We start from the raw sequence: 25,978 nt of genomic DNA, 5'->3' as shown, positions 1-25,978 counted from the left end.
ATGGAATACTACAATGGGGGAGGTATTTGGATTTTCAGGAAGGCAGTTATTCCTTTCCCATTGCGACTTTCATCATTGTGGTTTTGATATATTATGGGTCAGCGTAAGAAACTGAATGAGAATTTTTGGGGAGTTTTGTGGAAGCCATAGACAACTAGCGAAGGCCAGCAGATAACACAGGAAAAAAAATTAGAAACTTAAAAATGCATAAAATATATTTATAGTATTGTATAATATCAATATATTTTAACTTTTAATACCATAAATATACACAATTTTTTTAAAAATCACCCATCTCCTGGTACAAAGGGAGGGTCAAAAAACTTTACATGGAGTTCCAGTTCGCGTGGGGCACCACGCCCCCTAACCCCAGCAATGTGAAAGGGATGAACAGCTGTTAATACTAGAAAATGAATTCTTGTAGAAGATCTGTGGGGCTGCTCTCCCAAAGATACAGGGGCCCAGGAAAAAAAGGGAGGGAATGACCCTTTTTTCTCTACATAATTTGTAGGTGACCATTCTGTTTCTTCATTGCCTGTACTGGTAATCAACATTTTTCTAAGAACCATGTAGGATTTTTTTCAGATTTTGGGGGGGAATGTGAAAAATGCAAAATGTTTAGCACAATAAATGAAACCATATTCAATGAAACCATAATAACTGTTTAGTGTTTGAATTGGTAGAGAAGAGCTTTCACAAATTGGATAAAATGTTCATCTGCATTTATTGTGAGATGGATGGATGGATATGACAGATAGCATAAAATACTTGCTATAAACCAGTGATGGCAAACCTATGGCACAGGTACCAGAGGTGGCACTCAGAGCCCTCTCGGTGGGCACGCACAGAGAGTCCCCACACACACATCTAGGCTGGCCTGGGCTGCTGGGCTCAATTATTAGCATTAATCCTAAAACCTAGTTTTGGGGAAGTAGTGTAGGTAATCCTGTTAGGTGCTGTTAAACTAAAGCGCAATCCTTTACCTGGGAGTAAGCTCGGTTGCTGGCAATGGGGCTTGCTTCTGAGTAAACCCTCCTAGGGTCATGATTCACCTGTTGGAAGAGTTGCACATTGCTTCAAAGCAAAGCCATCAACTACCACCAAGCTTACTCCTGAGTAACGCACGCCTCGGAGCCAACCGTTTTTTCTAAACAAAAACCTCAGTATTCAGATTAAATTACCGTGTTGGCACTTTGCAATAAATAAGTGGGTTTTGGATTGCAATTTGGGCACTCTGTCTCAAAAAGGTTCGCCATCGCTGATATTTGCAGACTGGACAATATTTTCACTAGTAGGCTGTATGATAATGTATGCTAATAAAGATGTATGTAAATATCTTGACGAAATTGTCTCATCGACATTCTGTTCTGGGTAGGTGTTTCTCTGAGATCTGGAAATATTGTTCCGTTTGCTAAAATATGCTGCTTTTACACATTTATTTGTTGGTTGGTGATTGGACCAGTTTAAAAACTTCTGCATATTGACCAAATAAATTAAAACGGTAACACTTAGTTTCTATTTGTCATAGAAACAACCCAAGCTGTGGCTTTGTGGATGGTTGTCCTGGAGAATTCAGTTCAGGGCAGACTCAGTTCTCAGGGGCTTCTTTGGAATTGTGTGACAAAATAAATGAACTACAATCTGTGGAGAGCATAATATATTCTCTGTCAGATAAATAAAATGGGTCTGCTAATATAAGGATCTAAGTTGGAAGATGTTGGTGAATGGGAAACTGCCTCTGCTGCAAGCATTGGGGTAACTGGAGCAAGTTTAGCTCCCATCTCAACACTGTCCCCATGCACATTTGTTTACTTTCTTCAACACATTGTGGGGCTGCCATTTACACCAGTGGAAAATTTTAAACCTCTGTACATGTTGCAGAAAGTTTGGGATATCAAGGGTCAGTCATCCAACGGAGTCTAGTTATTTAGAAAAGGAACTGCTTTATTTATAAGACAAAATGATCTGACTCTCAAGTTGTTACATGCTTGTGAGGCATTGTGGTCTTTAAAGTTCTGACTTGTGATTTATATTAAAGTTTTGTAACTCATTCTATGTATTGCTGTGTTGAAATACCCCCCCCCCCCCAAAAAAAAACCCTCAGTACTTTACCTAAGTTGAAGTAGCATCATAAAAAAAATTGTAACTAAGCAAGATTTGAGCCACATTTTTCCCTGGCCAATAACAATAATTCTACACTTGATTACTTCATTTGGTTTGGCTTACCCAGAGTATTTGGAACTAACATCTGCCTCTATTTGCTTCCATCTTGAATTTTTTACTCATTTGTATTTCTGGAAATTCAAAATAATTTTGCTCGTTCTTTAGAGCCAGTACTTTCTAACAGTGATTCCAGAAAGCAGGCTCAATATATTATATATTAGAATTGGCAATTTTATGTAATACAAATGATTATATGGAATAAGGGTTAAGAAAATATTTGGAAAGTGAAGTCTCAGGTTTTATGCCATCTGTCAGATTTTGCTCCTAGGAAATCATTTGGATACCTGTTTGTCCCACAGTTGTCTGTGCTGGGATTCTCATCCCTTCCTTTCACTTTTGAAAGAGAAGGAGCTTGGTGAATACATGCAATAAGAGTAACCGAGGAAGGAGAGACAAGGATTGGAGAGAGGAGGGAAGTGAGTTTCCTGCTTGGTGTGGTGCACCATCTCCTCCTACTTGATCCTTGTAACTGGAGATGCCAGGAATTGAACCTAGGAACTTCTGCATGCAAAACAATTACTCTACATAGCGGCTCCCAAACTCTAGCCAGTACTTTTTCAACATCAGTCATTGCAATAAAGTTTTTTTGGGGAGTGGGTTAACTCCCCGATTTTTCTGACAATTTAATTTTTTCTACAAACCTGGAAGTCCTCTGACTTTACCGTGCCTTCATTTGTAGCTGTGACTGCCACTGTTGTGCAGGTTTTGAATGCCCTTCAGAATGAAACACAGAAAAGATGTTTACCATTTTACATATCAACAAGTCCTAATACTCCCTTCCCTTCAGGTGTTTGTCTTGGCAAATGTTCCTTGGTCTGTAATATGCTGCTCTTTCAATCCCGGAATGATGTGTGGAATTTTTCTTGCCCCTTCCAAACGTTAAGGAGCAAAAGACCTTTAAAACTTGACAAAGAACTTATATGTTTTATAAAGCTTATGGGCAGATTTTTCTTTCCATCCTGGTTTACAAACACCTGGTTTTTCTTTCAGTTGTACTCGCTGAATGACTACAAACCTCCCATTTCAAAAGCTAAAATGACACAGATTACCAAGGCAGCAATCAAGGCTATAAAGGTACTCTGCACTGATAGCAATGTGTAACTCTGCTAGACATAATTCATAGAATAATTTGGCATTCTGATTATGACAATGATATTTTCATTTCTGAGCACATTTGAAACGTGAAGTTTGTAAGTAGTCTAGCTGTTCTGTTTATGCTCTTCAGTTAAATTTCACTGGTTGTAATTGCCAAAATATTTTGGTCATTTTGGTTATATTGTAATTCCTTGGATAGTGTCAGATGATTGTCCGGGGATCACCCCCAGACTCCTGCCCAGGCACTGGCGTGGTTTAAAAGCTCCAGCAGGAGCCCTGGTAAAGGATTCGGCCGGCTGGGTCAGCGGTGTCAGGTGAGGAGGGATGGTGTTGGTTAGTATCGAGTCCCTGAGATGGCCTGAGGAAGAGGGCCTGGCTGCCACCAGAGCAGGTGGAGGAACTGAGCTGAATTGAGCTGCCACCAGAGCAGGTGGAGGAACCCAGGCAGGACAGCTGAGCCCATCAGGGAGCCAATGGGCCATCTGCAGCTGGGATCTAGCGACAGGAGGGAAGGCCAATGGCTGACCTGGAAAGGCCTGTGATGGGGCTGGGGAGGGCAAGTCAGGCCTCTCACTGGCCCGATTCCCCTGCAGTGCCAGTTAAAATGACTTTTACTGTTTTTTGTGTTGCTGAAACGCTTTATGGCAGCTTCAGTACATTTTGAGTGAAGATATGATATTGACTTCCTAAGTTTTGAATGTGGTTTGTAAATCTAGACCAGATTTTTCCAGACTTGCTCTCCTTCCTGCCATATTAAACTTCCCTGGGAAATGGGAGGGCATGCAAGCCACAGTAGGAAGATTATTTGCCTGTTGCAGAATCAAAGAAAATGAAAAAACAATTGATAAAAAAAGATCAATGAAGGAGCCGCCACACTTAAGGAACCTATATGCATTATATTGTGGTTGCTGGATTAGCACCTGTCACCCTTTCTGTTCTCTGTTGCTCAACTGAATGCTGAGTTTTCCAGGAGGGCATTTGCTTTTTTTCTTGTTAAAACTGCTAGCCACTTCTATAGTTTTGAGTAGTTGGATTGTAGGGCCTCAAGAGATTTTAGGTTTCAGTGCAAATGGGTAGTAGTTTATCCACAGAGATGAATAGCACGCTGTCTTTCTACCCCACCCCATCCCTCACTTCAGGTACAATGCAGCATTGCAGATGATGGGGATGTAATTCTAATAAAGGGCTGGGTGGAGTGTGAGACCTATTCCCAGCTCTTTTCTAAAGCACACCCTTCAAGCAGTCTGTTCTGTTCGATGGGTGGGAGGAGTGGGGGCAAGAAGGCGGTGTCCTGATACCTGTGAGAGTTCTCTGTCTGTGGGGGCTGCATCCACACTCTGCTGGGTTGAACCAGAAACTTACAGAGAATTTGCTAAGATGGGAAGTGAATTTTATGTGATTGCATTCTGCTATTATAAAAAACCTCTCTTTTTTTGTGCAGTTCTACAAGCATGTTGTACAGAGCGTTGAGAAATTCATTCAGAAGGTAAGCTACCAAAGAGCTACATTGTGATTTACTATTGAAGTATTGTTTCAAGCAGATGTATTTATGGATATTTTAAAACGTATAGATTATGCATGGGGTACTGATTTTAATAAAGCTTACTTTAACATGGATGTATGTGGAAAATAGCTTAATTTTCATAATCGCTAAGAAAACCTTGTTCCATGTTAGTTTGTTTCATCTTGAGTTAAGCAAGTTTGTTTCATCTTGAGTTAAGCAAGTTAGTTGATAGTGGATGGATGCATTCAAGTGATATGAAACCGTTAAAGGTAAAGATCATTACTCAGCTGAAGCTGTAAAATGGAAGTTGAAGTGTAATTTTGTGTTGTTTTGATTTGTGAATTTGTTACTCTCTGCATAATATAATAATCAGAGAACAATAGATGTTGTATTACTGAAGCTAAAAGGGGTGTGGACCTGAATAGGAATCAGAATGGGGGGGGCCTTTGGGAGTCCTATGGAAGGGGAGGCTATTGCTTGCTTGCTTGCTTTTTGGGGGGAAAAGTACAACACCAACACCACTACCACCCCGTTTTATGCAAGGTTAGAAAAGCAGTTTGAATATTTTACACTTTTTCAGTAACTCTGAACTTAAAGAGAATGTGGCTAGGTAAATACATGCTCTTAGCTATCCATTTGTTGATTGCAGTGTTTAGATTTCTGTAATGTAAATTTTAAACTATGCTCAGAAAATGATTTGCAAACAAAATATCATTCTTACTGTATTCGTTTATAGTGTAAACCGGAATACAAGGTGCCTGGCTTGTATGTAATTGACTCGATTGTTCGACAGTCTCGTCATCAGTTTGGGCAAGAAAAGGATGTATTTGCTCCTAGGTTTAGCAATAACATCATTAGCACCTTCCAGAATTTGTATCGTTGCCCTGGAGATGACAAGGTATTTTGGTTTCTACATTTTTTCCTCTAAAAGTAAATAACCCAGTTACAACATTCATAAAGTTTTGTACATTTCTTTTTAATGTTAGAATAGATCAAATATGTATGTAGGAGTGTGTGTGTGTGTGTGTGTGTATTTAATATCATCTGTGGAAATAAAGTATATAATCTTGGTAAAAAATCTGTTTAAAAAAGTCTGTTGGCAATCATAGATCATTACTCTAGAGCCGTGGTGGCGCACCTTTGGCACTCCAGATGTTATGGACTACAATTCCCATCAGCCCCTGCCAGCATGGCAAACTCACAAATCTGAACACACCCAGGATTTCCTAGTTTAAACAACATTGAAAATGATGCTGATTCAGGTTGGATTCCCCACCCACCACCCAAACAGCATCACTTTCAATGTTGGTTGTTGTGGGTTTTCCGGGCTGCGTGACCATGGTCTGGTGGATCTTGTTCCTAACTTTTTGCCTGCATCTGTGGCTGGCATCTTCAGAGGTGTATCATAGAGAAGTCTGTTACACACTGTGTCCAGACTTCTCTTATAACAGACTTCTCTCTGTAATACACCTTTGAAGATGCCAGCCACAGATGCAGGTGAAACATCTATCAGACCATGGTCACACAGCCAGGAAAACCCATAACAACCAGTTGAATCCATCTGTGAAAGCCATTGACAATACTTTCAATTTTTTTTTAATCTGGGGAAAATTGGAGAGTTCCTGTCAGGGAAGCAATGTTTAAGTTAGCAGGACCAAAATTTCAGGCTACCCTCAGACGAAACTCCTGATGATACCACCCAGGTTTGGTGAAGTTTGGTTCAGGGGGTACAAAGTTATGGACCTTCAAAAGGGTAGCCCCATCTACTATTAGCTTGGGGAATGGGGCACCCCCTTTGGGAGTCCATAACTTTGGATGCCCTGAACCAAACTTCACCAAACCTGTCTGGTATCAGCAAGAGACTCTCCTGATGATACCAGCCATGTTTGGTGATATTTGGTTCAGGGGGTCCAAAGTTATGGACCCTCAAAAGGGTACCCCCTTTTGGGGTCCATAACTTTGGACCCCCGAACCAAACTTCACCAAACATGGCTGGTATCATTAGGAGTTTCGTCTGAGGGTAGCCTGAAATTTTGGTGCCACTAGTCTAAAAACTGCGTCTAAAAAAACACAAAAAAGTTTAAAAATATATTTTCAATTTTGGTGCCCCCTGCAGGCGTGCGCCCAGTGCATCGCGCACCACCCCCCCCGGCTGCCTGGTAGCTCCGCCTCTGATTGGAATTTAGCCCTCAGGTCACTGAAACTATTCTGGCAGCCAGAAAAAAAATCTACAGCCAGAATATACAAATATACTTGGAAGGTTTTCCTCCATTGTAAATGTAAGACAGTCAACCACATGTCACTATCCCTATCTGCTGTACTAACCTACAGGGCTGGTAATATTGCGCCCCGGTGGCATCACCACCCATTCTGTACACAGCACAGCAGCCAATGCAGTCTTAGCAAAAAAAAAAAAAAAGCTTCATTAGAGGAGATCTGTAAAGCGGCTACCCGGTTTTCCGTGTCGACCTTCATCTGTCAATATAAGATAGACAGGTTCAGCATTTCAGATGCAGTCTTTGGTTGATGTGTGTTTCAACATGTTCTGGAATCTGGAAGTAATTTTGATGACCTGCCTGGTACTGTTTAGAGTGGCTCTGGGAGGTCCCAAAAGATGTCCTTCAAGCTCAGAAGGAGAATGACTGTTGATTATTACCCATGAAAGGATCTTCTCCTCTGAGCTTCAGAGGACATCTTGTCCTCTCTTCATCATGTTACTTACATGTTCTTACATCACTGTTATTTCTGTTTTCCTGTTGCCAAGTTATCTGCCTTCTAGGTTTATACCTTGTTAATTAGTTCATACAAACAGCTATGGGGAGTTCCAGAACTGTGGCTTGCTGGGTAATCCCCACAGGATACAGGAAGCAAAAACAATTCTAATTCCTCCCTCCCAGATCAATGGTGGGAATTACACAGAAAGATGTCCTCTGACGCTCAGAGAAGAAAGACCTTTCACAGTTAAGAACCAGCAGTAGTTTTGGGTCATTCAAATCACAATCCTATGCACACTTACTTGGGAGTAAGTCCCATTGAACTCAGTGAGATTACTTTTATTTAGGTTTGCATTATCAGTAGTAGGATCAAAGTGATTACATCCCATGCCTTCCTGGTCCAAATGCATGGTTTTTCGTTCACTGAACCCCATTGGCTTAGTTACTGTGGTCTTCCAACCCAGGGGTTGAAGGATCAGGAACATGTTGCATACTCTACCCTTTCCTCCCATGTACTGATTGTTTCCATTTCCGAGTTGCTCTATTTACAAAGATGTCCAAATTGGACAAACTCTGGCTTAGTGTTAAATTCCAAACCATAGTCAACCATAAAATAGACATAAGTGCTGATCATAGTCACCAGATTTGGACATCACAGAAATTATGATTATAGTAATTGGAAATGGAAGAGAAAAGCAGTATATAAAAGCAAGGAAGCACACACACTTGTAATACTTTCCTGATAGTCCACACCATGTTTTTGAGAAAGATCCACTCTGACTTTCGGCCTCTCAAACTTGTTCCCGTCTGTTTAAATCATAAAGACACTTTGGTGCAAATGGTGCTATTAAGTTTCCTGTTGCTGTGTCTTCCTTTCAGAGTAAAATTGTTAGAGTACTAAATTTATGGCAGAAGAATAATGTGTTCAAGAGTGAAATTATTCAGCCTCTATTGGATATGGCAGCAGGAATTCCTCCTCCAGTCGTCACCCCTGTCTTGCCTGGCACAACAGCTACTATGAGTAACAATACACCAGGTAATAAAATTATTTTAATGTTTATGTTAGTAAATATCAGTATTCAAAGTTATTTGGAAAATGAAGCTTCATATTGTTTTCCGATGGCAAAAGGGCAAATGATAGTTTGTGATTTTAGAATACTTTTATTATGTTCACATAAATACTCATGTTAATGCCTAACAAATGTCAGTATTGAGCACCCTTAACAGAAACACTCATTTTTGTTTTTGGTATCTTGATCTGCTCTTAGATAGCATAATAAATCATATTTAGTTCATTTGAAGGCATAGTTTCTACAGTAAGATATCTTATATGAAACAAATTGATAATATAATGTGTTAATATGTTTGCTTAGTTCTGTGCTGCTCTTCCCAAATTCTCAGGGCAGCTAATAGATTCTCAGGGCAGCTAATAGATTTTAAAAACAAGTATCACATTTTAAAAATTAGCATTCACATGTTTTCAGAGGAAAAACCCAATTATATAGCAAATTCAAAAATCATTTGTCATCTATACGTTCATAAATGTCCATCAGAAAAAAAACAGATTTGATTGTCCTCAGTTCTTACCAAAGTCTTCTAGAATAACTGGTCTTACAGACCCTACAAAAATTAATTAGGGACAGAATGTGGTACAGAATGAGTAGCCATCGAGAGAGCTGCATTGCTTGATACCAGCTGGACTTCCTCAGAAGACAGGGTTAATGAAGATTGATGGCCATATGATTTATACTAAAGAACAGAGCTGGTCAGTTGCTTAGTTAAAGCTATGCCAAATGCTTATGCATGTATGGAGCAAAATAAAGACAGAATTGGGGAAATGATGGGGACAGTCAAACTCTCCCTACTTCAGATTTGACTGGTTGGTGATAACAGAGTGCTCTTTTGGGAGGGTAGTTTTTAGACAATGAATTTGTTCTTTCTGTATGCATTTTTCAGCCAGTGATATATGGTTGTTTGTAGTTTGCAATTCTTATCAGTAGTGTTAGTGCAGGTATGGAAAGTGTCTAAATTCCATCACTTATAAGGCAGTTGGAAAGTATCTTTGTCAAATAAATTCTAGCCATCCATGGAACGTCAAAAATAATGTTTGTAATGTTTTTATAAGAGTTCATTTTGGCTGATTTGTATCTTTGCTTTTTGTTTCTTATTTCTAATGATAAACATATACATGTAACCTTTTGCTTCTCCCCCCCCCCCCTCCAAACTATCAGGCACTCCTGTGACACCTGCTACGCCAGCCAACGTTGTCCAAAGCTTACCTGATCCTTGGGTCTCTCAGATAACTAATACAGATACCCTTGCTGCTGTAGCACAGATTCTCCAGAGTCCACAAGGTCAACAGGTAAAAGAATACTGTGCACATGTAACTTCTAAAAATATTTCCATGTGGAGTTGCATAATAATCAATAACGTCACTGCTACATGTAGTTTTTTGGCCTCGTCCTGGTCATGTGATCATTTTGGCAGTTAACTGCCAGAGGGAAGAAGGGTGCCCCTAGTCTGCTAGAGAGCTTTGGAATTTTTTTTTTTGGCTGGCCTATGCACACACAGTCCCAATGTGGGGCTGCTTAGAAGCCACCAGGATGAACAACTGTTACTTGTAAGTGGAACCCTGTTTTTATACGGCCTATAGCAGGGGTCTGCAACCTGCAGCTATCCAGATGTTCATGGACTACAAATCCCATCAGCCCCTGCCAGCATGGCCATGAATATCTGGAGAGCCGCAGGTTGCAGACCCCTGGCCTATAGGCATTTTCAGATTTTTAGGAACCTGCTTTGACTCTTGTTTGTCAGAGGCAACCTGAAATGGGAAATTGAATGTCTGCAAGTATCTCATTCTAGGACTTTGAATCCATTATTTGTGTTTTGCTTTGTTTTTACACTGCCTGTCTAAAAACTATTTTTCTGAAAAGTTCTTGGACAGTTCGAATGTCATGTATTGTAGGTACTTTTGTTATTGTTTTAGCATCCCTGCCAGAGAAACCTTCTAAAGTCCAGTCTGCACATGGTGATGCTGCATATTTCTTTGTCAGAGCTGATACTTAGCTCAGAATTCATTCATTGTTCTGTAATGATTGAATCATAAGTTTATTTTTTTCTCTATCCCTCTCCTCCCCCCGCCCCTCATTCCAGCTTCAGCAGTTAATACAGACACTGCAAATGCAACAGCAAAAACCACAGCCATCTCTGCTACAGGCACTGGACGCTGGTCTTGTTGTTCAGTTACAAGCCCTCACAGCACAACTTACAGCTGCTGCCGCCGCCGCCAATACGCTTAATCCTCTAGAACAAAGTGTTTCTTTTAACAAGGTAGAAGTTATTTTGCTAATATAACAGCAAATTATTTCTTTCAACCAGAATTTTATGGAATATTTTTTGTGGCTTTTGCTTACTTTTCTTGCATATTAGAACTTTGATTTTATTTTTAAACAGGTAAAACTGCAATATCTTTGAAATCTGTTACTGATGTTAATCTCAGCGTTACTAATTATGACAAAATTTATTAAAATGTTTCAGAAATGATTTGTTGAACATTATTGTTTCTTTTAAAACCATTGATCATCCATATCTACAGATGTTGGTTTTAACATTGTCAATGATCAGCATTGATCAAAATTGTCAATGAAAGATAGATCAACGTTGTCAATGAAAGACAGATCAAAAAAATAAATAAAAGTTTTGAGAGGGCCTGAATCTTAAGACACATTGTCCACACTGAGAGACATAGTGGGTATTGGGATGTTATTACCAGTTCCAAGAAGCAGGGGATCAGTCTTACCTTCATTTGGTGCTATTTACCAATTTTTAATCACGTTTAACAAAACTGCATGCATAACTTAGAGTGATGGACCCTTGGTTTATTTGCCTGTACTCACTTAGATACAGATCCCTGATGTGTAAATGTGCCTGACTTCTTGGGACTACCCTCTATGGGTAATTGTTGATTTTAGCCCGGCCACAATTACATCTGAATCAATCATGAGATGTAGGTCTAAAATGTGCTATTGTGTATTTATCAGTCCTTTTGAAGGGGGTGGTGTCCTAAGCTGATCAGTCTGCTCCCTCTAGGCCCGGATTGATGTCCAATTCTTGCCCCATGATCTCTTAGTCAGTAGGTTTACAGCACCTAGCTCTTGTACCTGCCAGTCATTCTCACTGCTCTGAGAAGTGAATGGTCAAGTATATTCCTTGGCTGGCCTTGCATCCCTTTCACTTTGGGTGGCAAGACCTTGCAAACATTCTGTCCCTCACAAGAGGTTAGGTTTCCTATGTGACCTTAATGGTGGTTTACCTCCCCTGTGACCACTGATCAGCTGAGAGAACACCACCATTTTTAATATGTCCATCACCATATCTGGCATCTAGATAACCAACAACCCCTTCTCCTGCCCACAGCTGTTGCTGGCCAAGAGTCTCTGTTGCTCGATATTCTGTGTTAGTAGCTCATTTGTATTTTACTGTTTTTTATCATGTCAGATATATGTATCAAATAAATATTTGATATTCTTGGAAATGTACATCTCTCCAACTGATCACAAATATAAATATGGGAGGCCCCTGTTTCATAGTTCACACTTTTCAGTTCCTGGTTTTTATCCTTGGCATTTACAAGTAAAGGACCTCAATTAGCACGTCTTGTTCCTGAATTCCTAGAGATCCACTTCTAGTCAGAGTATACAGTTTTGAACTAGATGGACTAATGGTATGACTTCATAGAAGGTAGCTTTGTGTGTTCAGCTAGCACACCAGATTCTAACAGAATTCTTCTGTTCCGAAGAATGTATTGGTTAGTGTACATAGAGCGCATTTCTAATGCTTGGTTTATTTTGTCCTAGAAGCTGATAGACAGATTTGGGGATTTCGGGGAAGAAGCTGACATTAATGAAGAGCCTAAAAAAGAAACTTCAACTTCTCAGCTGTAAGATTTATTGTTCTAATTTAGCACCACACTTTATTTGGAAATCATGTAGAAAGTGGCATTTTGTTTTTTACGTGGAATCTGTGTACTGATTAGTCATATTTTCCAAGATTTCTTTTAGGGCAAACATTGAAAGGCATTGTTGACAGCCCTTTCATTATGATGAATTATATAATTGTTATTTTTTTAGAATACTGGCTAATTCTTTTTAAAATGTCTATTTCAGTGTTCATACATTTAATCTTTTAAAAAAACAAGTGAAAAACAGATTTTCTTTACTGGGTAATTCAAGAGTAAGGCAGATTACAAGAGTATTTTTGCACATTTTATGCATGTAGTTGTGCTCATAAATTAATATATGTAAATTATATATGTATATGTGGTTTCATTTGGTTTTCGTATTCTTGTTTTTAAAGGTAGAGTTCTCATTTTTTTTCAGAAATTGGTCCTGCAATTACAAAAAAATTGTACCCTGTCTTTATTCCAATGATTTGAGCTTGGTGTTACATCATACACTGGGATTTGTTTATTTTACTTATTTTATGTATATTTATTACCCTCCCATCACCAGATTCCCTGGACAGATTACAATAACAAGTTCTCTCTTGTTCTCAAACCAATCTTTGGTGTAGGGGCACACTTCTAGGAGATTTAAAAGCTTGAGTAATGGTTTGTTATTGTCATTGATTTTGGCTTTTCTTTTTGACTAGTTGTTTTCCAGTATATATAGAACCAGGTTAATAGTAACTCACAATATAAATCTTAGTTAATAAGAAGCTGGAATTTGTGGGTCTGCCTTACAGTGGCTGCACTCATTTCTCCAGGGTCGAGGGTAGCAATCGGTGAGAGAATTCTTTACACCATTCCCTGCTATGCGAAGTCCCACAGGGTGCAATTTTGTCTCTGATATTATTTGACATCTGTATGCACCCTCTTGTCAGGTTGATCCAGACATTTGGGTTGGGTTCTCATCAATATGCTGATGACATCTGTTGATGGACGGTCATCTGGATGCCGCCCCAGATGTATTGGCCATCTGCTTGAGGGCCATGGTGGAATGGTTGAAAGGAAAGTGACTGAAGCTAAATCCACCTGTGGGTGATTGCTGATCCTTGAATGGCGTCCAGCTGATGGCTGCATTGACCATCAAGAATCTGGGTGTGTTCCTTGATGCCTCCTTGATAGCGGAGTCTCTGGTTGCGCACATGGCTTGCTTGGCATTTTACCATCTCTGCCAGACAAGACAGTTGGTGCCCTGCCTGTCCCAGACCAACATAGCCATAGTGATCCACTGTGTGCAGTGATCACCTCTAGATTGGCAACTCACTCTATGCAGGGCCTGCTCTGTAAACTCCAGCTGGTGCAGAGTACAGTAGTGAGGCTCCTCACTGGAAGCTTGTGATAGGCACATATTCAACTGGTGCTCTGCCAGCCAAATTAGCTCCAGGTGGATTAGTGGATCAGGTTCAAGATTTTGGTATTTACCTTTAAAGCCCTATATGGTCTGGGGCTAGAGTATCTTTGTGATCATCTCTCTCCTTTAAAATAGCTGCACTCAGAGAAAGAAAATCTGCTGGTGGTCCCTGACCTGAAAGATAACCAGCTTGCCTCAACTAGAACAAGGGTTTTTCACATCCTTGGCCCCAACCTGGTGGAAAGCTCTGTATGGTGAGACCCTGATGCGGTTCTGCAGGGCCTGTAAGACTGAGCTTTTCCACCAGGCATATGGTTGAGGCAGCTGTGGGCTTTTACCATGTCAGCCTCCCCCTCTTCCCTCTTCCATCCTTCTTCCTTCACTGGGTTTAGTATTATATTTTCATGAACTGCTGCCATAAGTGGTTGAAAGGGGTTTATACGTGCCTTTAAATGTTGTTTTGAGTTGATTTTATTGTCTTATATAAAATGTTGGAAGCCGCCTTGAACCCATGATGAAATAAACAATAAATAAACCTTCACAGAAACACTTATAAATTGATTGTTCTAATGGTATTATTCTAGGCCTCTTGGATCAGAATCTGTGAACAACTCACTTTTTCATCAGCTAGCTGAACAATTGCAGCAACAAAACCTAGAACATCTCCGCCAGCAGCTTCTAGAGCAGCAGCCTGCAAAGGTACTTGCATCTGTCTTTTGCACAATCCATGTTACTGATTTTTATAACATTTAGTGTTGTTCCCAGAAAATTTTCTTTATCAGAAACAGAAACTCATTATAAACGATTAGCTGCAGAGTCTCGAAAAGTAACTTAAGGCAACTGTAGCCATTCTTATACAAGAACCTTTTTGTTTTTGAAACGTCTACCTCTTGACCATTGCTACTAAGAAGCACTTCCCTGAAATTAATAAGCAGGAGCAGAAATGCACAAGTGGTTTAAAAGGTTAAAATAAAATATACTGCACTCCAATATCACTTTCAGCTTAGGCAGCTGTCACACTCAAGGCTCAAATGATCAAAATGGGCATCAAGGAAATATGAACACATGTGAAGCTGCCTTATACTGAGTCAGGCCAGAAGTCCATCAAAGCCAGTATTGTTTACTCGAGCTGGCAGCAGCTCTTTAGAATTTCAGGTAGAGGTCTTTCACATCATCTGCTTCTTGATCCTTTTAACTTGATATGCCAAGGATTGAACCTGGCACCTTTAGTATGCAAAGCAGAGGTCCTTCCATTGAACCACAGCCTCTCCCCATAACAAAAACAAGAAAAAATGGACTCTGCAGGGTTCTCACAGGTTGATTTTTAGGTCAAAGAGGATGCTTCCAAAATGGCAGAAAAATTCCCTTCCCAAACTGCTGACAATTCCTTTGCTTCAGTCCTGCTTACTGCCCTTGTTTTTCTCTCTGCTGGTTCTTTCATACCAGTTTTTTTTTCTTATTATAGTTATTTTTCTTATTATCTTATTGTAATGACACAATATTGTGTCAGTACTGTGTCGTGGACAATATTGTTTGAAAGATCCTGAGAGCAGAAGTAATTCGGAAGAATTAAACAAAGCTATTCATCAGTATGTATAGAGACAGAAAAAAGTTGCTGGCAAACTTCATTGAAAGAATGGAGATCAGGTGGCGTGAAGTAATGTGGCACTTTTTATGTGTGCATGCTGGTATGTTTGAGGGCCTCTCCTTAGGTTAAGAACCTGAACAGTCGCCACTAGGTGTCACCAAATATTGCTGCTTATTTAATGGAACTTAGTGTAATGTTGGAGGATAATTTTACAGATATCATGGACTGCCAAGAAGACATGTAAATGGATTCTAGATTAAATCAAGCCTAAATTCTGCCTAGAAGCAAAAATGACCAAACTGAAGCTGTCAGACTTTGGACGCATTATGAAAAGATAAGAGTCACTGGAAAAGTCAGTGTCAGAAAAAGCTGAAGGACACAGGAAAAGAAGACTCAGTATAATATGAATTGACTCAGTCAAGGAAGCCATGGTTCTCAGTTTACAAGACTTGAGCAAGACTGTTAATGATAGGATGTTTTGGAAATAATTAATTAACAGGGTCACCTTAAATTGGAAGTGACCACACCCACACACGCACTCCAAATTGTTAATTTTAATTGAATTCGAAGTTTCTCTAGGCTTGTGTGATGTTATCTGGTGCTTGTTGATACTTTCCAAAGCAGTTATATCTCTAGAACTTATGCCTGATCATAGGTGTATACTAGTTGTTGAACTTTAGGCTGATCTGATATGTTTAACTTCTTTTTCAGTGAAATTCATAATATGATATTGTAGAGGAAAATGGTTGGTTTAAAACATTCATTTCCTATAATCTTTACAACATTCTTCTTCAACCATAAAACTGAAATTCTAACTCACTTTTAGAATACAAATAACTCATTAAGAATGAATTATCCAGCCTGTATTGTGAAGAATGTATTCTTAGTGAGCTTTTACTTTATTCCAAAAGTGAATTTATGTTTTATATTTAGTAGTGCTGGGGAAAGTGGGGATAGTTCTTCAAGTGTTGGGAGAGAGTGAAAGCAAACTGTTCAATGAATGGTTTACCATCCAGTTATTTAATGGCTGTTATTACACTGAATAGGCTTGAAGAAAGGTAAATTCAGATTTTAGTTACTTAAACATATTTCACTGGAGGCAAAAAAATAAAAATTATCAAAAAATTACCAAAACTTAAAAATATTCCAGTGATTGTGCAAACAATACTACTATATATACCTTACATTCATTGTTGGCTCAAGAAAATTAAGGCCGTGTATTCTTACTTTGCAGGAAAGCCCTGATGAAACTCAAGAAGGGAATTTTGGTTCTGAGCATTCTGCATCACCTTCACAAGATAGTAACCATCAGCAGTTTATAGAAGTTGAAACGAACCTTGACAACTCAATGGATGTTCAGCAACAGGTGAAACTCACAATTTCTAAGTTAATATAGTATCCTTTCCCTTTTTTCAACCTATTGGAAGCTATTGCATAGAGACAGTGTTCATTGATCTGGTGGACAGGCTTTGCTTGCAAGTCAATGACTCTTTTTTAGTTTTGTTTGATTCAGTCAGTCGTATGATGCTATTTGAAGGGCTTAGGAATACAGAGGAAGGGAGAAAGAACAGCACTAGAATACTTCATGTCTTTTTTTTTTCTCAGTACAGGCACTGAGGGTTGTAAGGGGAGAGATTGCATTTGTTCCTTGCAATGTTTCCAGTGAGGTTTTCAGAATTTGGTGTTTAACATGTCAGACTGTTGAGTGGGATCATCCAGAGCTTTGGAGTAGCTTGTCAACAGTATTCTGTTGATGTCAAAACTCAATATTTGGTTGAATAAGCCTCCAGAAGCTGCTGTTTCTTTTTTGGTTTGGTAATTGGATGCTGCTGTCAGATGGCTGAGGAAAAGCAAGCTGAGGTTTAATTCACGTAACACAAAGATAATGCTGGTTGGAAAGACTGAGATATTAAAGGAAATTCTGCTGCCAGGTTTTCATGATTTGAGTGTCTCTTTAATTGACTTAATAAAAAGTGTAAGAGTCCTGTTGCATCCAACTTATTGTAGAAAAAGCTTGTAATGGCAATAGCTAAGAGTACATTTTTGCAGTTACATTTAAACTGAAAACCAGAGATTCTACTGGACGTAGCCATCCTAGCCACTTTGATTTATGCTATATTAAACTCAAGCCTAGATTGTTGTAACTTTCTATTTGTAGGTCTTCCTTAGACATCTGAGGGGGTTATGATTGAAGTCTATAAAATTATGCATGGGGTAGAAAATGTTGACAGAGAGAAATTTTTCTCTCTCACAATACTAGAACCAGGGGGCATACATTGAAAATGCTGGGGGGAAGAATAAGGACTAATAAAAGGAAACACTTCTTCACGCAACGCAACGTGTGATTGGTGTTTGGAATATGCTGCCACAGGAGGTGGTTATGGCCACTAACCTGGATAGCTTTAAAAAGGGCTTGGACAGATTTATGGAGAAGTCCATCTATGGCTACCAATCTTGATCCTCTTTGATCTGAGATTGCAAATGCCTTAGCAGACCAGGTGCTCGGGAGCAGCAGCAGAAGGCCATTGCTTTCACATCCTACATGTGAGCTCCCAAAGGCACCTGGTGGGCCACTGTGAGTAGCAGAGTGCTGGGCTAGATGGACTCTGGTCTGATCCAGCAGGCTCTTTCTTATGTTCTTATGAAAACAACTGAAGAGCTTCACTCTCCAAAATGCATCAACCCAGTGTTTGACTGGGGCAAATCATTTTGTTCATATAACAAAAGTGCTGCATTTATCATTTTCTTGTTTCTGAGTTCAGTACATAGGGCTGGTTTTCACTTTAAAACACTTCATTATCTTGAGCCTACATTCTTGAAGGATTATGTCTCCCTTTCTGTGTCTGTGGGCCCCTCATTTAATGTAGCAGATCTTCTGGTTGTCTGTGCTACTGTCCAATTAGAGATGTTTGGGTGGTGACCCCATCATGATAAAGTCTTCCTCATTTTCAGATGAGGGCTCATCCTTCTGACATCCATAAAACTTTTGTAGGACCGTTGAGGGTTAGGCAGCCCAATCCAGAATTGGGGGGAGGGGAGTTCCTCGGCGGCTGGGGACAGTGTGGTAAAGTTGGTGCTGCACTGCACCACCTCCAAAGGGGCTTCAGGCAGTGTGGAAAAGAGAAAAAATTTAAAATCCCCCTTCCACCCAAGTAGCGCTATAGCCTAAACAGTCTTATACCACACTTTTCGATGGCTTAAGTTTGTAGCCATAGAGACAGGTGTTCCCAGACTGGAAAGTCAGTGGAAGTTGACTAAAGTTGGCTCCATCATTATGATGATTTTGCTTTTTTTAAAGAGCAGAATGAAAACATTTAAAGACATAAGAAATGCAGTGGTCTTATTTAGAGATTTTTTCATGCAACTATTAACTGCGCACATGCTTCTGAAACCAGAGTTCCTCACCCTTCAACTGACAAAGGGAGCTTTGACTCACTAAAGTTCATAATTCAAAAAATCTTGTTGCTCCCTAAAATGATACTGGACTTGAATGTAGCTATTCTTCTGCAGACCTACATAGCCACCCTGTGAAATCCTCACCCCGCAGTGGCGTAATGTCCATTAGACAATATGGGCAGCTGCCCAGGGCTCAGGAATTTTGCATGGCATGCTCCTGCTTTTTTATTTTTTGGTGTTTTCTCACGTTTTGGCCTGCAGGGGGTGCATTTTGAGAGATATCGGCACCAAAATTTCAGAGAATCATCAGAGGACTGTCTTTATGATACCCCCCAGGTTTGGTGAAGTTTGGTTCAGGGGTCCAAAGATATGGACCCCCAAAGAGGTAGCCCCTATCCCCATTGTTTCCAATGGGAGCTAAGGAGATGGGGGTTGCACCTTTGAGGGTCCATAACTTTGAATCCCCTGAACCAAACTTCTCCAAAGTTGGAGTGTGTCATCAGGACAGTCTCCTGAAGATACCCTGAAAGCTTTGTGACCGTGCCTTCAGAAATGTGCACCCCACAGGCTGCACCAGAAATTCCCCATTGACATCAATGGAAAAAATCAATGCAGAAGTAAGATTCTTGGGCAAATTTCTGGGGGTGCCTGTCAGGGGTGCAGTTGTTAAGATATCAGCACCAATATTTCAGGGTATCTTCAAGAGACTGTCCTGATGACACCCCCCAGGTTTGGTGAAGTTTGGTTCAGGGGGGCAAAGTTATGGACCCCATCTCCTTAGCTCCCATTGGAAACAATGGGGGATAGGGGCTACCCCTTTGGGGGTCCATAAACTTGGACACCATGAACCAAACTGCACCAAACTGCACCAAACTTGGGAGCTATCATCAGGACAGTCTCCTAATGATATTCTGAAACTTTGGTGCCGATATCTCTAAAAATGTGCCCCCTGCAGGCTAAAATGCAGAAACACCAAAAAATAAAAACGCATCTAAGAATCTCAGATATTACCGCAAGTTCGGATCGCATAGAGTTCGGAGGGGGCGGGCTTAGGCCCCTGGCCCTCCGAGTGCCTCCAAATTGGCTCATCTCGGCCCGACTAAGCCGAATTGCCAAGCCTTGCTGCCTGTGCTCCGCCTCTTGCCAGCCCTGCTGCTTCCTCGGATGGATCTTTGTGGGATGGCAGGACTAGCAGTCAGGGGTGCACGTGCACCTGGATGACCCACTGACTGTGCCGCTCTCCCTTGGATGCCACCGCTGCCCGCTACTGCCCACCCCCCTCCCGCATCTCGCACCCTTTCTCCGATAAAGGGGGGCGCCTAAGTTCAGCCAGCAGGGGGGGGGGGAAGCCACAAGCCACCAGGGGAGGAGGACGGGGGAGCTCCGCCTCCTTCTGCTGCCCATGGGAGGGCATCAAACTCAAGTTTTGCCCAGGGCACCAGTTTGCCTCGTTACACCCTTGCCACCCCGTTCTGCCCCCTACATAGGGTGTCAATTTTGATTATTCTGTTTGCCTCTTAGGATCTTTCACATTGCATAAGTATGTTTGTGGATTACTCTTACTAAATTAGAGTCAACATCTATTTTTTTCAATGAGCATCTAATTTTTTATACATTCAGGATATGGATATAGATGAAGGACAAGAAGTTGTTGAACAGGAAGTCTTCGAACAAGAAGAAAAGAAATCAGCAGTACTTTCAAGATCAAGAACACGTTCAAGATCTCGTTCAAGGTTGTGTAACTTCTTTTTCTCCAGTACAACTATTTTTGTACTAATGTTTACAAAATCTAGTCGTGTTTGTCTTGTGGAGCATTTTTTCTGGTGAATATTTTATAGGTCCCCAAGAAAAAGAAGGTCCAGATCACGATCCGGTTCTCGAAAACGTAAACATAGAAAACGTTCCCGCTCTAGATCAAGAGAAAGAAAAAGGAAATCTTCACGGTCATACTCTAGTGAAAGAAGAGCTAGAGAAAGGGAGAAAGAACGACAGAAAAAAGGGTTACCTCCCATACGGTCCAAAACGTTAAGTGGTAGGTAACATCTGCAATTTAAGATAACATACTCCCTAAGTAGTCAAGAGCTAGGTCCTGTGTGGATGAAAAATCTGCAAAACAACCAGCTCCAGTTTAGGACTCTACAAATCTCGGGTTAGATTCGGTAGACTGGTCCGAAGAAGATCAGATGTTTGCTATCTCTCTCTCCCCCAACAGTCACTGTGTACCCCTAGAAATTTGGTTTCCTGGAGCTGCAGGATCTGTGTTAAGTAACAGCCACATGATTTGGGAAACTATTCTGGTGTGGGAGAAAGGCAATTTCAGTTTATTTGCCTTCTTACTTCACCCCCCCCCCCCCCCCAAGGAATTGCATGACTTGTGCTGCACAGGTCCCACCAGACTCCTGCCAGCACCTTCTGCAGGAAAGATCTTTGATTTTTAAAAAAAGTTTGATTTTTTTTAAAAGTATGCTTGGTGGTAACCCTCCCTTCAAAAACATAAGCACAGTGTCAACATTGCAGCCTCCCTCCTCAAATAAAAGAGAATTGAGTGGCTTATTACTGTAGCATCCCAATATGCTATTTGAGGAAAGGGACTGGCTCCCAATTTCTCTGTGTTGGTAGTAGTGGAGAGAGCAGGCTGAAAGAGGAAAGCACTGAACATTTCCCTTTGTGTTACCTCTTATTCATTGTTTGTTTTGAAACAATGACCAGTAGACTGCAGAGTGCAAGCAGCCACCGGGTTTGTGATATTTTGAGACATTTTTTGTATTTCCATTAAAATTGTGGAATGATACTTCCCTTCATTAGAGAACTTTTATATGCATAAACTTGGTAATGTTAGGGTGGGTCTCTGCTTTGAAAGACAAACCTGGTGTTTGCAATAGAACATGTTTGTTTAGTCATCTTCAATAGTCCATATATAACCTCAAAGCTGCCTCCTGCATTTGTGTTCCATAAAAGCACAAATACTAACACCACAAAACACCATTGACAGCAAAGCGAAATCAATCACCTCTAATTTCCTGAAAAATCCTGAACAAAGTTCAGCCTTACGTTTCCTGAAGGCCAGAAAGAAAGATGCCTTCTTGACTTTTCTGGAAGACCATATCACACTTCTGTAGTAGAGACCAACATTGAGTGTTGGTTTAATAGACATACTTCATGGAACTCTTAAAACAATTAAGGTGTTAAAATAGTGTCCAAGGTGCTTGTTGGACCAAGCAGTGATATCAATGGTTGACCCACCTATTGAAATAGAGGGAGTATTTTGGGGCGTGATTTAAATCACCATATTGGTAGACCTCCTGTGCATACACTTCTCACCTTGGAGTGATTGCACCTTAGCAGTTTCTTGCTGCTGTTTTGGAATCACAGCAATAAAACAGCACAGATATTGCTGAATGAAAAAGATAGGCAGAATAGGGAAGGGTCTAGTTAACCCTTGGTCCATTCATGACGTACATTAAATCTCTTCTTGAGCATCTGCAGCACCCCACTTTATATGGCTTCTATTCCAACCTTATTTTAACAGGTCTGCCATGGTGACATCAAATTTGCCCCTTTGTAACAGATGCCATATTGACACCTTCACATTAATGAGTGATATTTAGTTAAGATTAATGGAAGTATTTGTCAAAATAATTGCCAGTTATATTGCCAATAAACCTTTAAAAATCCTGCAGTTCTTTAAGGGGGAAAGTTAATAACATTCTTGGTCTGCTTCTGATGTGTAACTTTTCATGTTCATGTAACCATCTGTTGTGAGAAAATCAACACCTTTGCATGCATTGAGTTAGAATACAAAAGGCTTTGTAAATTGATGGTCTGAATCAGCACTACTTATTATGGGAATCTTTTTGTTCATTTAATTTAATTAGATTTCTATCTTGCCCTTACGTGACTAAAGTTAGGCTCAGGGTGGGTAAGTGTAAAAGTGAAACAATCAATTAAAATACACTAAACCCAGCAATTAAAATACCTGTTGGCACTCCAGTTTGTTCACTTCATTCATTCTGATTATTTTAAATTAATTTTTTGATGTGCAGTCATGAGCCCCCGTGTGCCTGAAAACATATTGTCCATACTGTATTGAAAATTCTAGCAGTCTATGTTGCAGGATTATAGCTGTGTTGTTTTTTTTAATGATTAGAAGATGGCTAGTAGTCTTGACTTTTCATTTAATTTAAACAACTTTATTTACTGGCTTGATAAATTGCCTGTGTAAGGTACCCATCATCTTGAGTTTACCTTTGACTAATGCGGGATAAAGATTGCCAAGTTAAGTGAATTTATATTATGATGTAATAAAAACATATGGTGTTTATTTAAAATTTGTTTAACAGTCTGCAGTACTACGCTTTGGGTTGGCCAAGTGGACAAAAAAGCCACACAGCAAGATTTAACAAATTTATTTGAGGAATTTGGACAAATAGAATCTATAAATGTAAGTGTAGTCATAATCCTTTACTGCTAAATTGTTACCATTTGGGGCATGGTACGTATTCATTTCCATGCTGCCATAATTTATTGTTCTTCCTTATAGATGATTCCCCCCAGGGGTTGTGCATATGTCTGCATGGTTCATAGACAAGATGCATATCGTGCTCTTCAGAAATTAAGCTCTGGGTCTTACAAGATTGGATCAAAAATTATTAAGGTATTTTGTCATTTACTTACAGAAAGTTTGATAGATGTATTTATGAGTTTAATTTGTGAAAATTCACAGTTGCTAACAGCCCAATCTCGTGTGTGTGTGTGTGTGTGTGTGTGTGTGTGTGTGTGTGTGTGTGTGTGTGTGTGTGTGTGTGTGTGTGTGTGTGTGTGTGTGTGTGTGTGTGTGTAAAAAATGCCATCTGGGAACAGCACAAGGCCTCACTGGCATCTTTACCGCTTCTGCCGAAATAAGAGGCACCCATGCCAACGAGAACAGCAAAAATGTCAGCATCCAGGCACCCCATAGTTCCGCAGTGGCCAAACACAGAAGTGGGTGCCGCCACAGAACTACACTGGCAGTCAAGTGGATACTGGCATGGGGGGGCTGCTGGGGTTTTCCTGAAGGTGGAACCAATGTTAGTCAGGTTCCATCTGGGCTTTTGAGCCAGGAATGCCAACCTAGAGATCTTGAATTTACACCACCCAAAAGGATGACATTACTTGGTTGAGCCAAGTGTTGAGCCAAGTGGGTTTTTCCAAGTGGTTGATGGTTTTTTTCTTTTTCTTTTTTGGCTGCTCCTCACACCACCTGGAAACCATCTGGAGGCGGTGTGGTAGTGGTGATGTCCCTGGCCACTGGAGACGTGTGGATTGGGCTGACCATATCCTTATAGTATTTTAGAGCCAGAGACTGATTTAAGATTCTTTTACCTTTGGTGGTTATAGTAGGCCATTGGTAAGGAAAATCAGCAAATGTTGCCAGGAAATATTTCAGACAAGATTATTAGAACTCATTAGAGTTTGCAGTGAAGGCTGATCAAATAATGTGTTTGATTTGTGCTGCAGACTCTGGTGCCTCAACTAAGTAATATAATTAACTAGCAGGCCCGGCCATGCGTTACTGTGGCAATTGTCCTTTTCATCACAGTCCGCAATCCATGCCGGTCCAATGATCCCCAGCATAGCCTTTTGGTCAAATGGAATCCCTCTTTCCCTTTTCAATGCACATCGTTATATGGTGCTGTCTTTTTTTTTAGTATAAGATAACCCTTCCCATGGAACTGTCCAGAGTGCGAATTCCGCTGTCCATGAGGCTGGTTGACACGCACAGTCCTGGCTTGGTTAAGGCAGAACTGGGGCAAGGAGGTTATCCCAGTCAGGCAGCAGAGGCAGGGTGTTGAGGCACTCAGATCGAGGCCAGCTCCCTGGGTTCTTAAAGGGCCACGTGCAAAAAGAAGCGGAGCCGGTAGTGTTGGTTCGCCCCCCACCCCACGGATTTTCTTAGAAGAAAAAGGCAAACTCCAGCTTGCTTTTAGTAAAAGAGCTGTGGTGAATATGGGTGAGGAAGTGGGTAAGTGGTGGTTGGATGTGAGGGAGGGCAGAGTGAGGTGTGTGAGGATGAGCTGGATGTGTATTGTGTGGTAGCAGTGGGTGAGGCACAGAGAGTGAAAGTTACCTATGTGTGAGGGGGGGAACCCCACCTGACATCTCACACGGCAAAGTGTGTATGTGTTTCACTTCCACTCGTATTACCTAACAGTATTTACTGTTTTCACTGCTCATCTCTGTCCATCTGCACGAACATTCTAAGCCCTCATTCTAAGGGTGACAGTTGAACACAGCCAGCTTCGTGGCCTGGTGCGCCGGGAAAAAGATGTTTTATCTGGCTCAGGGATGGACTTACGGTGTTTGAAGGTCCGATTACCTGCCCGCAACAGGGAGGGACGTCCTGTGAAAATTTGGAGGCGATCCGTCCAGCAGCTTCTGAGGGAGACCATTAGGGACAAACACACTGTTAGATTTTTTTATATATAGATAACATTCAAGATGATAGAAGATCCATTACATGGAAATTAAAATAACTTCTCTTGTCTGTATCTTGTAAACCCTTCAGAAACCTTCTTATCATATAAATATTTGTATGTACTTCATTTATATCCTTCCTTTCTTCTGCAGTGGGGATCCAAAGTGCCTTACATTGTTCTCCTACTCTCCATTTTATTGTCAGAACCACTCTGTGTGGTAGGTTAGGTTTTGTGTGTGTGTGAGATTGACCTAAGGTCACCCAGTAAGCTTCCATTCCAGAGTGGGGATTCAAACCTGGGTTAAATCCTAATCTTACACTTCTAACTACTCTACCACACTGGCTCGCCAGTGTAATTCTTCTGGTTGAATACTGTTCTACATGGCAAATTGATGATTGGTTAAGCATGTTTTAATGTGGGCTTGACAAACATTTCACTACAAAGTAAAGTTTGTGTTGTGTTTTTCTTTTAGATTGCATGGGCTTTAAATAAAGGGGTAAAAACTGAATACAAACAATTCTGGGATGTAGATCTTGGAGTTTCATACATACCTTGGGAAAAAGTTAAGCTGGATGATTTAGATGGCTTTGCAGAAGGAGGAATGATTGACCAGGAAACAGTAAATAATGGTAAGGACATTTTGGATATAT

At 40.5% G+C, this 25,978-nt stretch overlaps 1 protein-coding gene across 3 annotated transcripts in view; it reads left to right on the top strand.

Annotated features, from left to right (window-relative positions):
* The window catches only part of SCAF8 (SR-related CTD associated factor 8), a 95,311-nt gene that overhangs the window by 13,448 nt on the left and 55,885 nt on the right, over positions 1-25,978 (top strand). For 2 of the 3 annotated variants that reach the window (XM_048488359.1, XM_048488350.1), the window contains exons 2-15: positions 3,214-3,297; positions 4,760-4,804; positions 5,559-5,720; positions 8,416-8,572; positions 9,768-9,898; positions 10,690-10,866; positions 12,393-12,475; positions 14,474-14,588; positions 16,712-16,843; positions 20,494-20,606; positions 20,712-20,905; positions 23,214-23,314; positions 23,414-23,527; positions 25,801-25,957. In XM_048488359.1, the coding sequence (XP_048344316.1) occupies positions 3,214-3,297; positions 4,760-4,804; positions 5,559-5,720; positions 8,416-8,572; positions 9,768-9,898; positions 10,690-10,866; positions 12,393-12,475; positions 14,474-14,588; positions 16,712-16,843; positions 20,494-20,606; positions 20,712-20,905; positions 23,214-23,314; positions 23,414-23,527; positions 25,801-25,957 (1,765 nt within the window). The remainder of the gene's footprint in view (positions 1-3,213; positions 3,298-4,759; positions 4,805-5,558; positions 5,721-8,415; positions 8,573-9,767; positions 9,899-10,689; positions 10,867-12,392; positions 12,476-14,473; positions 14,589-16,711; positions 16,844-20,493; positions 20,607-20,711; positions 20,906-23,213; positions 23,315-23,413; positions 23,528-25,800; positions 25,958-25,978) is intronic. The other variant, XM_048488367.1, reaches the window with a different exon arrangement.

This window comes from Sphaerodactylus townsendi, linkage group LG01, assembly GCF_021028975.2.
Source record: "Sphaerodactylus townsendi isolate TG3544 linkage group LG01, MPM_Stown_v2.3, whole genome shotgun sequence".
Lineage (NCBI taxonomy): Eukaryota > Metazoa > Chordata > Lepidosauria > Squamata > Sphaerodactylidae > Sphaerodactylus > Sphaerodactylus townsendi.
The sequence above is the reverse complement of the archived record's forward strand: the minus strand, read 5'-3'. Positions and strand labels throughout refer to the sequence as shown.